The 13271-nt window shown below is 38.1% G+C and overlaps 1 protein-coding gene across 2 annotated transcripts in view; it reads right to left on the bottom strand.

The window, feature by feature from the left end:
* The window catches only part of KPNA1 (karyopherin subunit alpha 1), a 71654-nt gene that overhangs the window by 20874 nt on the left and 37509 nt on the right, over positions 1–13271 (bottom strand). For both annotated transcript variants that reach the window (XM_047874174.1, XM_047874173.1), the window contains exons 3-5: positions 12041–12148; positions 8377–8476; positions 5100–5194 (exon numbers count right to left, since the gene is read on the bottom strand). In XM_047874174.1, the coding sequence (XP_047730130.1) occupies positions 5100–5194; positions 8377–8476; positions 12041–12148 (303 nt within the window). The remainder of the gene's footprint in view (positions 1–5099; positions 5195–8376; positions 8477–12040; positions 12149–13271) is intronic.

Below are 13271 nucleotides of genomic sequence, written 5' to 3'. Positions count from 1 at the left end.
AAATAAAAATCCCATCATATATCACCTCCATAATTAAATCACTCTTGAAACCAGTGCTGAATTGAAACTTTGCATTTGTTCAGTACTTTGTATTATGAAAGCATTACTCACATACTCCTGTGTTCCTCACAACATCCCAGAGAATTCTGGCTTTTGTGGTTTATGAATGAGGAAACTATCAGAAAAAGGTCCAACAATCTAATGATCTGCGTAATGTTACACAGCCATTCAAAGAGGACTTGATTACCATCTCCTGATCAAGTATGCTTATGAAGCCCGGCCACTCCCTTCTCTCTGACACATACCTGTAACACTGACAATAATCTTTCAATTGCTTGGAGTTTTGGTATCTAGGGCAAGAAATTTCAAATAACAGTATGCCAGAGATACACGCCAGATTATTTAGGGGATGCTAAAAAAGAGAACGGTTCACCTAGTTTCTTCTGCTTTCTAGGAAAACTAACTAGCAGAGTTAAAATTGATTAAGAGAGACAGATGATGTGAATACAAAAGCCAAAAGCAAGCCTTCCTACCAGGCAGCAAGCTCCAAGTTTAACAAAGAGTTGTCAGATACCACGGAGACCAGTCAAAGTAATGAAAACTGTGAGGAAAAAGCAGTGTGTAGAGAATGAGTAAGATCAGCATACATACCGAGCCATATTAAAGAGAAAACAGACTGCAGTGAGATTTTGATGCAAATGAAATAACAGCAACCTGAGTAAAGGATTATTAAAGAATTATCAATGAGAAAAAAATCAGAATACTAACTGCTGCAAGACTTCAAACTGCTATCTGCCTGTTGATGTTTAGTATCAAAGGTCTTACAAGAAATGAGAGGGAATTTCAGATGCTACTGAAGAGAATGAAATGGAGAAGCAAAACAAAATAGAGTGAAAATGATTAGAAAAATGGGGAATAAGTGAATAACAGGCTAAACACAGATGGGAGAAAATTGGCAATTAGGATATCTCAGCAAAAGAAGAACGTACCAGAATTACCTTTATTACTAAGTAGTACACAATAATGATAACCTCTGAAAGCAAAATTCAAGGCCTCCCTTGGTAAGAAGAGAAATCGGAAAATACCAGGGACAGAGACAGATGAAGATGATCAACAGAACCAGAGGGGCGACTGAAAATCGTGTTTGTACATGAATAACGCATTCTCTCTCTCTCACGCACACACAGTGATTACTCTGACGTTTACCCTGTAAAAACTCATCAAGCTGTATTTATGCCACTTTCTATGCCCATCTGTGTATTTGTGTGCTATGTACATATGTAGGAATGAGAAAGAGGAGGGAGGGAGAAAATTCCCCCCAGCATACAGGCCCTGTTAAAGTGCTGGAAGAAACAACTTTCAAATGTGTTTAATATGTATGTTTGTAAAAAACTGGTTGTACTTCAAACTATGTAACATCTCTTTGAGTACTGCCATCATTTTGTTGTTGTTAATGTTTCGGCCTTGGGTCCCATATTAGAATCTAACGTGAAAGAGAGCTGTGAAATGTGGAAGTCCTGTTGCAAAAATGACTGCATAAAGTTATGATAGAAATGGCCAGGAAAGGTAATATAAGTAACCGTGAAACTCAAAACATCAGTAACATGATGAATACAATCTAAGAAATGGCATCACTTAAGTAATAAGCAGTAGCCAAAGTACCTATAACCCTTACTTCCTCTTTTTGCTTTAAACTACTATATTCTTAGTGTTCCAAGAATGGTACCATGCAAGGAAAACTACCTGTCATGCTGTGATTGCTTAAAAATTATCAGTCCACTATTACTTTTCACTGTCCAGACTTGCTAAATAAGGCTACAGTTGAAATCTGAAGGACACACTGAAGATTTGATACTTTCTCTCTTCCCTTTCTCAGTCTCTACCTTCTGGTGCTCAGTTCCTTAAATAAGGAAAATGAGAATCCAAAGCTGAAGTACTTCTGACCTCCTATCAAGTTTCCCACTCCAGGTTGAGGTACGCCTGGTTCCCTTTCTCCATTTGGATCAGGACTCTGTTGCTGGCCACTTTGCCGGGTCCACTCTGGTTCCTAGCAAATGCCAGGCTCACCTGGAGAGCAAGTGAAAAGAGAGGCTCACATCAGAAAAATAAACCCAGATATCAAACTCTGCAGAGAACATTGCCTGAGTCATCTGAGCATCCTTTTAAAGAAAGGTAGAGGGATCAATGAGGATGGGAAAAGACATAGGAGGATGAAGGCTTACTGCAGTTTATCACATTAAGCTTTTACATGGGACAAGAAAAGCAAAAATGGGGAAACTAAACCAATTTCATTTCAATTTACAATTTTAAGAGGAGTACCTAATGAATGCAACTAGGTTGCAATTTCCTTATTTCTAGCTGTTTTCATACTAAGCTTCTGTAAGAAGGTTTCAGAATGCAACATCTCAGCACTGCAAAAGACAGTACAAACATGCTGGGCCTGGATTCAAAAACCAAACAAAGTGGGCCCAGGGAATATACCATAAAGCAGACCAATCGCATATCAAAGGTTCAAGTATGTCTGAGGCTTACATGTCACCAAGCTTGAGAATGCTCTTAGGGAGATGAAACTATGTTTCCAAACTCCTAGATTCCACCCATGTTCACCTTGTTTGAAAGCAAAGGAGTATCTGGGAAGCACTGCCCAAAGCAGGCATTTTTATCTCCCTGGTGTGAGGTACCTCACTGATTTGGGCATAAGGAGAACCAAAATGTAAGTGAAAAGAGACTTCACTAGGATTCACATTCTGTATCTACAGAATGAAGGGATTAAGTTTGTCCACTTGGTTTATCAGTGAGTTTAGCTATAATTATGACCATATATTATTACTCTCTTTCTGGAAGAGAAATGGCAGAAGCCACATTCCAAAAGCACACTATTCAAATTTCTAGTAAGTAGACATACTACCAGGGACAACTTCCATCCTCGTGCTAAGAAGATACAGGAAAGAGTACCCTCTGAGCTGCCCAGAGCACGTCTACTTATGTGAGCACGAAGCCTCCTGGCTCCACGGTCTCTTTCAATATACTTGCTCCTCCTGCTTCTGGAGTGGTTGACATTACCCACTGCCCACACTGGAGAGAATACCATGTTGTACTTAAAACGTACACCGAAGAAAACCTGAAGATGATGACCTTTATATAATAAACAGCTGGTTATCTCTCAGAGTCTTTGGACAGCTAAGTTGAAAATCATGAGGTAGTCACTTCCAGAGGAATGATTTCTCAATCTTTCAGCCTAATTATTAGTTTGCACAAGGGTGGAATCTGAGAATTTAGATAGACGCAAATTAGAGATTTCCAAAGGCTTTCGTCTTCAGAAGATCCAAGCTCTAGGATTAGAATCACAAATGATGTAAAATTTACATGTGTTAGCCAGGAGAGGGCACTAAGAGGACATACTGCACTCTTTAGGGAGTACTGGAGAACATGGAGATGTGGAAAGACCCATTTCTCTTTTTTCATTTTAGGCCTTCATTTATACACATTAAGAAACTAGACATCTGTGACCACCTATTAAAAACTGCTCAATCCAGGAGTAAATTCATGATCTCTGAACTACTCTGTCAGAGGATACAAACATGAACAAAATGATAATTTTCCCTACCTCCCTCTTCCTACAAAGCTTTTTCAAATGATAAACTGCAGTAAGGCTCTTCATTTGGTCCCTCTGGTTCTCTTGGCAGGTTGCTTAGGGCTCAGGCTTGGTACTCTGCAGTGTTGGTTGTCTGGATTTCCTTTTTTTTTTTTTTTCTGATAAAAGTCTCTTTCCTTGCTCTCTAGGTGAACCTGATTATTTTTCAGGTGTCCGATGATCCTGGCCTTAGATGGGGACCAGAATTACAATCCAAGAGGCAGCCACCAAAACAGAATCCTAATTCAAATGAACTTGGGGATTAGTCAGTGTCAAACTGGAGAAGAAAAACTGATGGGACATTGAAGTACTCTACCTTTTCTGGATTTCTTGTTTTTCTTCTGGAAATAACTCATCACCGCAACAAAGAGAGTAAGAGGAGGAGAAAAGTCGGGATGGGAGGAAAGGAGAGAAAATATCAAGACAAGGCATCAAGTTTTATGAATTACCTACAATCCTCTGGAGAGTAAAGAACCTGGGGACAGAGGTTATTATCATTTATAAAAATGTCCCCCTCCCTACAGCCTCAGAGAATAAGGCAAAAGCAGACAAGAGGGTGAAAGTTACCTTTATGATTAACTTGTTATTGTCAGATATACTTGGAAAATTAACCTCATTTTGTGATCCACTTTGTACCTAACCAATTTTTATAGTTGCAGAGTCTTTCTAAAGGGCCAAGCCCTTCAGATTAGATCCTATAAGTGAGAATTTAGATATCACAGGTATTGGTTAAAGAATAACACAGAAACTGCTTCAACTGGTTACTCCAAGGAAGTACAGCTACTGAAAAATTGCCAGTCTACTAAAACTCCAACTTTATTCAGGGAAAAAAAAAAAAAACCCAAAAACAGTATTTAAAAATTTCTAGATAACTCCCAGGACGAGTCAGTTGACAGGTGGTTCTCTTTACTGTGAAAACTATCCAATCCAGAAGTTGCAGAATTTCCTCTTAGAACCCCTATATAATACAGTACTGACAGACTAAATTAACACAGCAGGAAGCATGGAGATTCATAAGGCTGTCTCCCTGGAAACTCTTCAGGGGAATGGGAAGAATTAACTGGAACCAGGATTGGGGATTACTGAGTCTAACCTAGCCCATGTTACACAGCCCTGGCAAAGCCGACCAATGTAATCTAAAAATCTTCCAAAACCAAATTTTATGTAGCCCACACTTAGATTCTTATAGTGACTCTTCAACTGCAAACGATTCCCTATTAAATGTTATCCACAATCATCATAAAATAATCTTCTTCATGATAAAAATGACATGAATTCTAAAGAGTAAAACCAAGGGCCTAGATGTTGACAAAGCTATCAAAAGCAGCTTGCAACGTGGTTGTCAGGAACATCATATCAAAAACGAACCCACTGTATAAATTAACCTAAGTAACAAATCTGTATATAAAATGTAAGTTTGTAAAGGGATTTAAAATATGAGGCAAGAAATGAAAATGGTTCGCACCTGCAGTGTACAATTCTCTTTTCGTTTGAGGAACTCCACAAACCTGGCCACTACTCCCGGTGTGCTGATGACTTCATCAATAGGAGGATTAGGTTCTGTCTCCCCATAAAATAAAAGGAAAGAAGAAAATAATTCTTTCATTTCAATGCAAGGACTTTATGAGCTCAAATTCACTTTGTAATATCCCTCCCTCCATTTTAGCATCTCTTTCATGTTGGAAATCTAAGAAATAAAATGTAAAATTCTAAATGTAAAATGGAGCACAGTCACTTTGAGACTAGGATAGCTCAAAAGGTTTCACAATAAAGTACACGTTAACATGGAAATTGATGGGCAGAATTCTCAAAAATTAAAGCCATTGCTTCTATAATTTTAGAAAACTTAAGAAAGCAGGGGGGAAAACATCCAAAGATGACCACTGTTATTATTTCAGAATTCTTCCTTCTAGCCCCTTCTCTGTAGATGGGGTTTTACTCTAACAAGAAGTTGTTTTAATAAACTGGATTAGATGACTCTGCATGTGCCTGCAGGATTTAATTTTATAGCTGCGGTGTTAAATAGGAGCCAGAAAGAATTCATTAAGGATGACTTGCCAACTTAATCTCACTTTTCATTTATGACAACAGAGTATTTTATAAATGAAATCATTTGGTAGAAACCTGTTGGGTTAACAGAAAATGTCCTAAACAATCAACATGGTAATTTCAGCAAGAGATCTGACAAAGTTCTTGATGACATTCACAGAGCGATGCAAGAAAAATGACAGATTATAGTACTAGTAGGGATTCTTAGACAAGTCCAAAGCTTTAATGAAACAAAGGTGACTAATGGTTCAATGTTAATTTGGAGAGCGCTCTGATGACCTGTTCTTTGCCTGGTTCCACACTTTTATCAACTATTCAGGTAGTACAAATAAATTTGATGATTATAATAAAGATAAAGTAATTAATATGCTAGATTACAGAAATAACATATAGGAAGAACAACAATAAGCTGAAGTTTGCAATAAAACGACGGGGATAAAGCAGGATTTAGCAACTGAAATTTATAAAAATATTTTTAAAAATCTACATGACTTCACAGATGAATCCTAAAACACATGTGCATGAAAAGAAGTTCTATGGGAGTTTAGATGGCTGCAAATACAGTGAACCTTACTGTGCCATGACTACCAAAATAACTGCTGCTGCTATCTTGGAGTACATTACTGGAACATACAGTCCTAGGACAAGGAAGGCAATCTGTCCCCTCACCTTAGGGTAACGAGAACACATCTGAAGTACTATATCCTAGTTACCACATTTTTTAAATGTTTATTTATTTTGAGAGAGGGTGCGCACACGCATGTGTGCCAGGGAAGGGCAGAGAGAGAGGAAGAGAGAGAATGTCAAGCAGGCCTATGCTCAGCATGGAACCCCACATGGGGCTCAATCTCACAACCCTGAGATCATGACCTGAGCCGAAATCAAGAGTCGGATGCTTAACCAACTGAGCCATCCAGGTGCCCCTAGTTATCACATTTTTAAGAGGGATGGCTAGGAAACTAGAATCTAGAGTGTAAAGTAGTAGAAAGCAGCAAAAGGCCCTAAAAGGTCACATGCTGTGAGAAAGTCATTAGGCTTAGCACGCTGAAAAGAGACAAGAGGAGTGGGAAAAGTGTACATGATAATAGCTTTCAAATATTAATAAACTGTCACACAAGAAATGTAATTTTTGTATCACACAAAAATGTAAATTATATGTTATAGGTTTTTATTCCAGTTCCCTCAAGGAATATATTAATTTATCACTAATGACTCCAAAAAACTATACCTTAGTACTGGGCCAAGGGTAGCAGCTATTTATTTAAGGTCAATGTTTACTATCAACATTTTAATGTGGTTCAGAGTCATAGTTCTGTTTACTTGCCCAGAATGACGAAAGTATCATATTCTAGTCTACCCTAATTATACCAAAAATAAATAAATAATTACCATGCCCAGCAATAACACTGATCTTTCAAATGATATATTTTTTTAATTGTTTTTATTTATTTTTGAGACACAGAGACAGAGCATGAGTGGGGGAGGGTCAGAGACAGAGGGAGACGCAGAAAGAATCTGAAGCAGGCTCCAGGCTCTGAGCTGTCAGCAGAGCCTGACACGGGGCTCAAACTCGTGAACCACGAGATCAAGACCTGAGCCGGAGTTGGATGCTTAACCAACTTAACCTAGGCACCTCTCAAGTGATATTTTGACAGTTTTTCTTGGGGTGCCAGGCTGGCTCAGTCAGTAGAGCATGCAAACCTTGATCTGAGGGTTTTGAGTTCGAGGCCCACATAGAGATTATGTAAAAATAAAATCTTTAAAAAAACAAACAAAAACACTTTTTTTTTTTTAAAAGAATGGAGTTTCTCAATTTGAATTAACATGAAATACTGACTGCTGGTTTTATCACTTTAAGGTCTTTTATAAAATAGCTCAGAAATTAAAATAATGCTCCTTTCTGGTCCTGGTAAGATTACATAAATAAATAAATTCAAAAATTAGCCATAGCTCATAATTATACTTATGTCTGTAAGTGTCCTTTTATTCTGTTGATAGACACATTCCAAAGCAACTTACCTGTGATGTGAAAAACAGAATATGGGAAAGTAGTATTTTTTATCGAAATGAAAAAATATACAGTCAACCCGCGAACAATACAAAACTTGGGGCGCCAATCCCCACACAGTCAAAAATCCTTTTTAACTTTTGACTCCCCCAAAACTGAACTACTGATAGCCTACTGCTGACAGGAAACCTCACCAATAACATCAACAGTCAATTAACACTTACTTTGTACGTTATGTATTACATACTGTATTCTTTTTTTTTTTTTTTTAGCTTTTTTTTTTTTTTTTTTTAACATTTATTTATTTTTGGGACAGAGAGAGACAGAGCATGAACGGGGGAAGGGCAGAGAGAGAGGGAGACACAGAATCGGAAACAGGCTCCAGGCTCCGAGCCATCAGCCCAGAGCCCGACGCGGGGCTCGAACTCACAGACCGCGAGATCGTGACCTGGCTGAAGTCGGACGCTTAACCGACTGCGCCACCCAGGCGCCCCTACATACTGTATTCTTACAATAAAGTAAGCTGGAGAAAAGAAAATGTTATTAAGAATATCATAAGAAAGAGAAAATATATTTATAATATTGTACTCAATTTATCAAAAAAGATCTGCGTTATAAGTAGACCTGCACAGTTCAAGCCCCTGTTGTTCACAGTCAACTGTACTTTAACATACTCAGAACTCACCTTTTGAAAGCAGTTTTCTGAATTTCTGTGTTGCTGAAAGCTGTTGCTCTGGGCTATTGGAAAATATCATTTCAATCATGTCAGAAGTAATTACACCACCCTGGAAACACAAAAAAGCAAAAATGATAAAAATTTTAACTCTAAATCAAAGGAAAACAAAGACAGTATAAACTGTGGCCAACATTATTAAGTTAATCATATTTATCTAGAAAAGTTACACAAAGGTAGGATAATCTTTACATGTAGAAATGTCTGAAATGATCAATGATGTGACAAAGCCAAATATTTTGTCTATCATTAAGGAGCTCATGGGGGCAACCTGAGTGGCTCAGGTTGTGATCTCCCAGTTGTGGGATCAAGCCCTACGTGGGTTCCACACTCAGCTCTCTCCCTCTCCCTGCCCCTCCATCTCTAAATAAATAAATAAATAAATGAATGAATGAATGAATGAATGTGAAAAAAGCAGCTCATGACAATAAGAAAGTAATCTTATGAGTAAATATTAAGAGAAGGCGTTTATTATTCTTCTTCTCCTTGCTCATCACATGGTTGGTTGGTCCTTGTCTTTCAGACAAATTTGTTAAATTCTAAAAGAAGGCTTTTCATGGTCTCCAAATCTAAAGGAACTGCTCCATCTCTATCACTCTATTTTAATTCTATGCCAACCCTTTTCACTATCAGGTATTTTTCTCAGTTATGTGTTTACTGCCCAGATTCTTCCAGTATAGCAGATTTGTGAAAACCAAAGACCCTGTCCATCTTACTGTTCTATCACCGAAGGCTGGCATATAGAAGATGCTCAATAAATATTTATGGAGTATAGAATAATCCTATGTAATTCACAGATTCTAGCTGCTACCAAATTCAACAGCTGACTCAAGTTTACTTAAAATTTCTATTTTCTGGGGCGCCTGGGTGGCGCAGTCGGTTAAGCGTCCGACTTCAGCCAGGTCACGATCTCGCGGTCCGTGAGTTCCAGCCCCGCGTCGGGCTCTGGGCTGATGGCTCAGAGCCTGGAGCCTGTTTCAGATTCTGTGTCTCCCTCTCTCTCTGCCCCTCCCCCGTTCATGCTCTGTCTCTCTCTGTCCCCCAAAAAATAAATAAACGTTGAAAAAAAAAACTAAAAAAAAAAAAAAAATTTCTATTTTCTTTATTAAAACTTTTCAGTTTTCCATTATTTTCTTGCTTTCTTAGAACTTTTCCATTTTTTACTATAACCCATCCCCAATATTAGCAGTTAACCTACTTCTTAGGGTCACCTGTCAGAATGAAATAAAATTCCTGTCATTTCATGAAATATTAGAGTCAACAAGATGAACTGTGAAGAAAACTGCACTGAGTTGTCAATGATAGCTGGTTGGGAAACAGCACTTGGGAAACAGTGCTTACCAACAGCACTGGTTGGTAAACAGCACTTTACCAAACACCTGGGAAATCCCAACTGGGAGAATGAAGCATTCTGCTCTTAACAGTCAGAAAAGTAACTACTTTGAAACTTACAAAACTGATACCTGAATAAACAAAGGTATCTATATGATTCTGTTATGAATGTCTGGATACACTTGGATATACACATTCTCTCTCTCTCTCTCTCTCTCTCTCTCTCTCTCTCACACACACACACACACACACACACACACACACACACACACACACGTTTTCTTCCCTCTTATTCCCTAATGTAAGATGTATTGACTTTACATTCATGGTATTTAAGTACTGTTAATTTTATATCCCAGCATTTAAGTAACAGGATATCAAGGAGAGAAATGAACACCACTCAAAGACTTTGCATCTTCTTCTGGGGAGGTTAGTACATTTTTACTTGCACAAACAATAACTATATCATGTCACATGGAAGTATAACTTTGTTATTTATTTATCTGAGTCTCAGTATGGTTTAAGGAGTCGTGTATACATGCCAAGTTGCCAAGGAATGTACTAGGATAGTTAATTTTATGTGTCAATTTGGTTAGGTTATAGTAGCCAGTTGTCTGAACACACATTAATCTAGATATTGCTGTAAGAAAAATTTTTAGATGTGATTAACATTTAAACTAGTATAATCAAGTAAAGCACATTACTCTCTAAAATGTGAGTTGGCCTCAATCAGTCAGTTGAAGAAGGTCTTAAGAGCAAAGACCGGTTTCCTGAAGAAACTTAAGCCTCAAAAGTACATCAACACTTACCTGAATTTCCAGCCTACTGACTTGCCCTACGGATTTTGGACTTACTAGCTCCAACAATTACACGAGCCAATTCCTTAAAATCAACCAATCAATCTCCTACAGGTTGTTTCCTCTATAGAATCTTAGTATTATAATCCACGAAATACTTCATATTAATATCCACTTAAAAAAATGGACAGTTCGACTTTCTGAAGGGCCTAGAAGAATTCACCACAAAATCATAGTGTTGGTTGGGGCACCTGGGTGGCTCAGTCGGTTAAGCGTCCGACTTCGGCTCAGGTCATGATCTTGCGGTTCGTGAGTTCAAGCCCCGGGTCGGGCTCTGTGCTGACAGCTCAGAGCCTGGAGCCTGTTTCAGATTCTGTGTCTCCCTCTCTCTCTCTGACCCTCCCCCGTTCACATTCTGTCTCTGTCTCAAAAATAAACGTTAAAAAAAAATTTAAAAAAAAATCATATGGGGCGCCTTGGTGGCGCAGTCGGTTGAGCGTCCGACTTCAGCCAGGTCACGATCTCGCGGTCCAGGAGTTCGAGCCCCGCGTCAGGCTCTGGGCTGATGGCTCGGAGCCTGGAGCCTGTTTCCGATTCTGTGTCTCCCTCACTCTCTGCCCCTCCCCCGTTCATGCTCTGTCTCTCTCTGTCCCAAAAATAAATAAACGTTGAAAAAAAAAAAAAAATTTTTTTTTTAAAAATCATAGTGTTGGCTACAATGTCTATCTACATAGATTCCAAAATGCTTTAAACTGCTCTCCTAATTAAAAAAAAAAAAAAAAAAACGGTCCATAAAAACTAGAGATCTATGAAGTAGAAAAATATATATAGGATACTGTGCACAACATGTCACAATTTGCTTAAAAGGGGAGGAGGAAAAAAACTTATTTTCTCAAGAAGAATAAGAATCCAGTAACAGTGGTTGCAAATGAAGAAAGAAATTGGGTCTACCGAAGAAAGATTTTTTTTTTGAAAACTATATATGATCTATTAAAACATACTGATTAATGAGAAATCTATACAGGTATCCATATAAACAAAGCATAATTTTTAGATCCTCATGTAACCTCAAGAAAGTTACAAAACAGGTTGTAATAGAAAAGCCAACAGCTGTGATATGGAACCAATTTTTAAAATCATATAAACATGCCCAATTTGATAACTGAAATGAATAACAAACTGGGATTTTCTTTAAAGTATCCCTTGTTATTCAACTTTTAAGGAATAATTTTACAATTATCTTTTTAAGTTTTAAAAGCTGAATTAATCTTCACAATTTAGTTAATTCTGTTTAACTGTATATTATTCAAACTATAAAAAACATCTAATGAACCAGGATATTAAGTATATGGCCTCTTTTCAAAAATGAAATGCCAAGTAATTTCTGTAGCCATTTACTAACCACTTTTTAAAAAACCCAAATAGAAAGCTAAGCCTCATATCTTCAGAAACATACTAAAAAGAGTTTCTTTTATGATCTTACTTACTGGTGCCATCTCCATGTTATTAATCTGAGCCTCATGGAAGCCTCCATCTGACATAACTTCTTCTTCTGTTTCTTCCTCTGCTGTAGCAACATTTCTTCGCTTGAATAACTAAAAAATAAAAAATCATTACCAAGTATTCTAATACAAAGGAGTTAAACATCAAAAAACTAGACTCCCCACTTAAAAGGCAATAAGGAAAAGATGGAGCTTTTTGAAAATCATTTTAAAAATTCTAAAGGTTGTGCCACCTTCAACTTTCATGATGAGGAACTAGTTCAGAATTCTCCCGTCTTATAATCTAATGCAATTAACAATCACAATATGCTGTTACCAACACCTGATGTGGTAAAACTTACTAAGAGAAGCCTAACACTGCACGACATATAAAAAGAGTAAGGGTGAAAAAGGAGTCGAGGCATGCTTGGCCATTCCCCTTTCCTTTACGTGAAGTTGGTAACACTATGGTCTTACCAATACATCGTGGGAAATGATAAAAATGATGTCAGAATGGCTTAATACTTCCCTCCTAAACCTCAAAAATAATGGACTGAGACTTCACAACCTTTCTAACCCGTCCAACAACCAGTGATGACATGTGACTACTACCTGAACACTAACTTTAAATCGTCAATTTGTGTAGGCCAAGAATATTTCTACCTAAAGGGAGCCACTAAGGTGTCTCATTGTATCTTTTTTTTTTTTTTTTTATGTTATTTTTGAGAGACAGAGACAGATAGAGCACAAGCGGGGGAGGGGTAGAGAGAGAGAGGAGGAGACACAGACTCAGAAGCAGGCTCCAGGCTCTGAGCTGTCAGCCCAGAGCCCAATATGGGGCCCAAACTCACGAACCATGAGATCATGACCTGAGCCGAAGTCAGACATTCAACTGACTGAGCCACCCAGGCGCCCCTCCATTATATCTTCAATAGTCCCAGGCAGTTCACTTGTTCATCAAACCATGGCAGAGGACCAATAACTTATCCTCTCACCCTATACAACCCTGTCTAAAAGCAGACAAATGCATAAAATAACAGGTTTCGGCCAATGGATAAGAGGCAGACCAGGCATTGATCCTTCAGAAAAGAAAAGAAGTAAGACTGGCCCTATGACTGCCTCAGATTATTACCTATACAGAGTTTTCAGGCTGTAGCACAGGGAAGACAACACCCAAACAGGGCCTACAGGCTCACTCAGTTGAGCAGACAGAGTTTAGAAATGAGGAGGCCAAGAC

This window comes from Prionailurus viverrinus, chromosome C2, assembly GCF_022837055.1.
Source record: "Prionailurus viverrinus isolate Anna chromosome C2, UM_Priviv_1.0, whole genome shotgun sequence".
NCBI lineage: Eukaryota > Metazoa > Chordata > Mammalia > Carnivora > Felidae > Prionailurus > Prionailurus viverrinus.
This window is presented reverse-complemented; position numbering and strand designations above follow the sequence as displayed.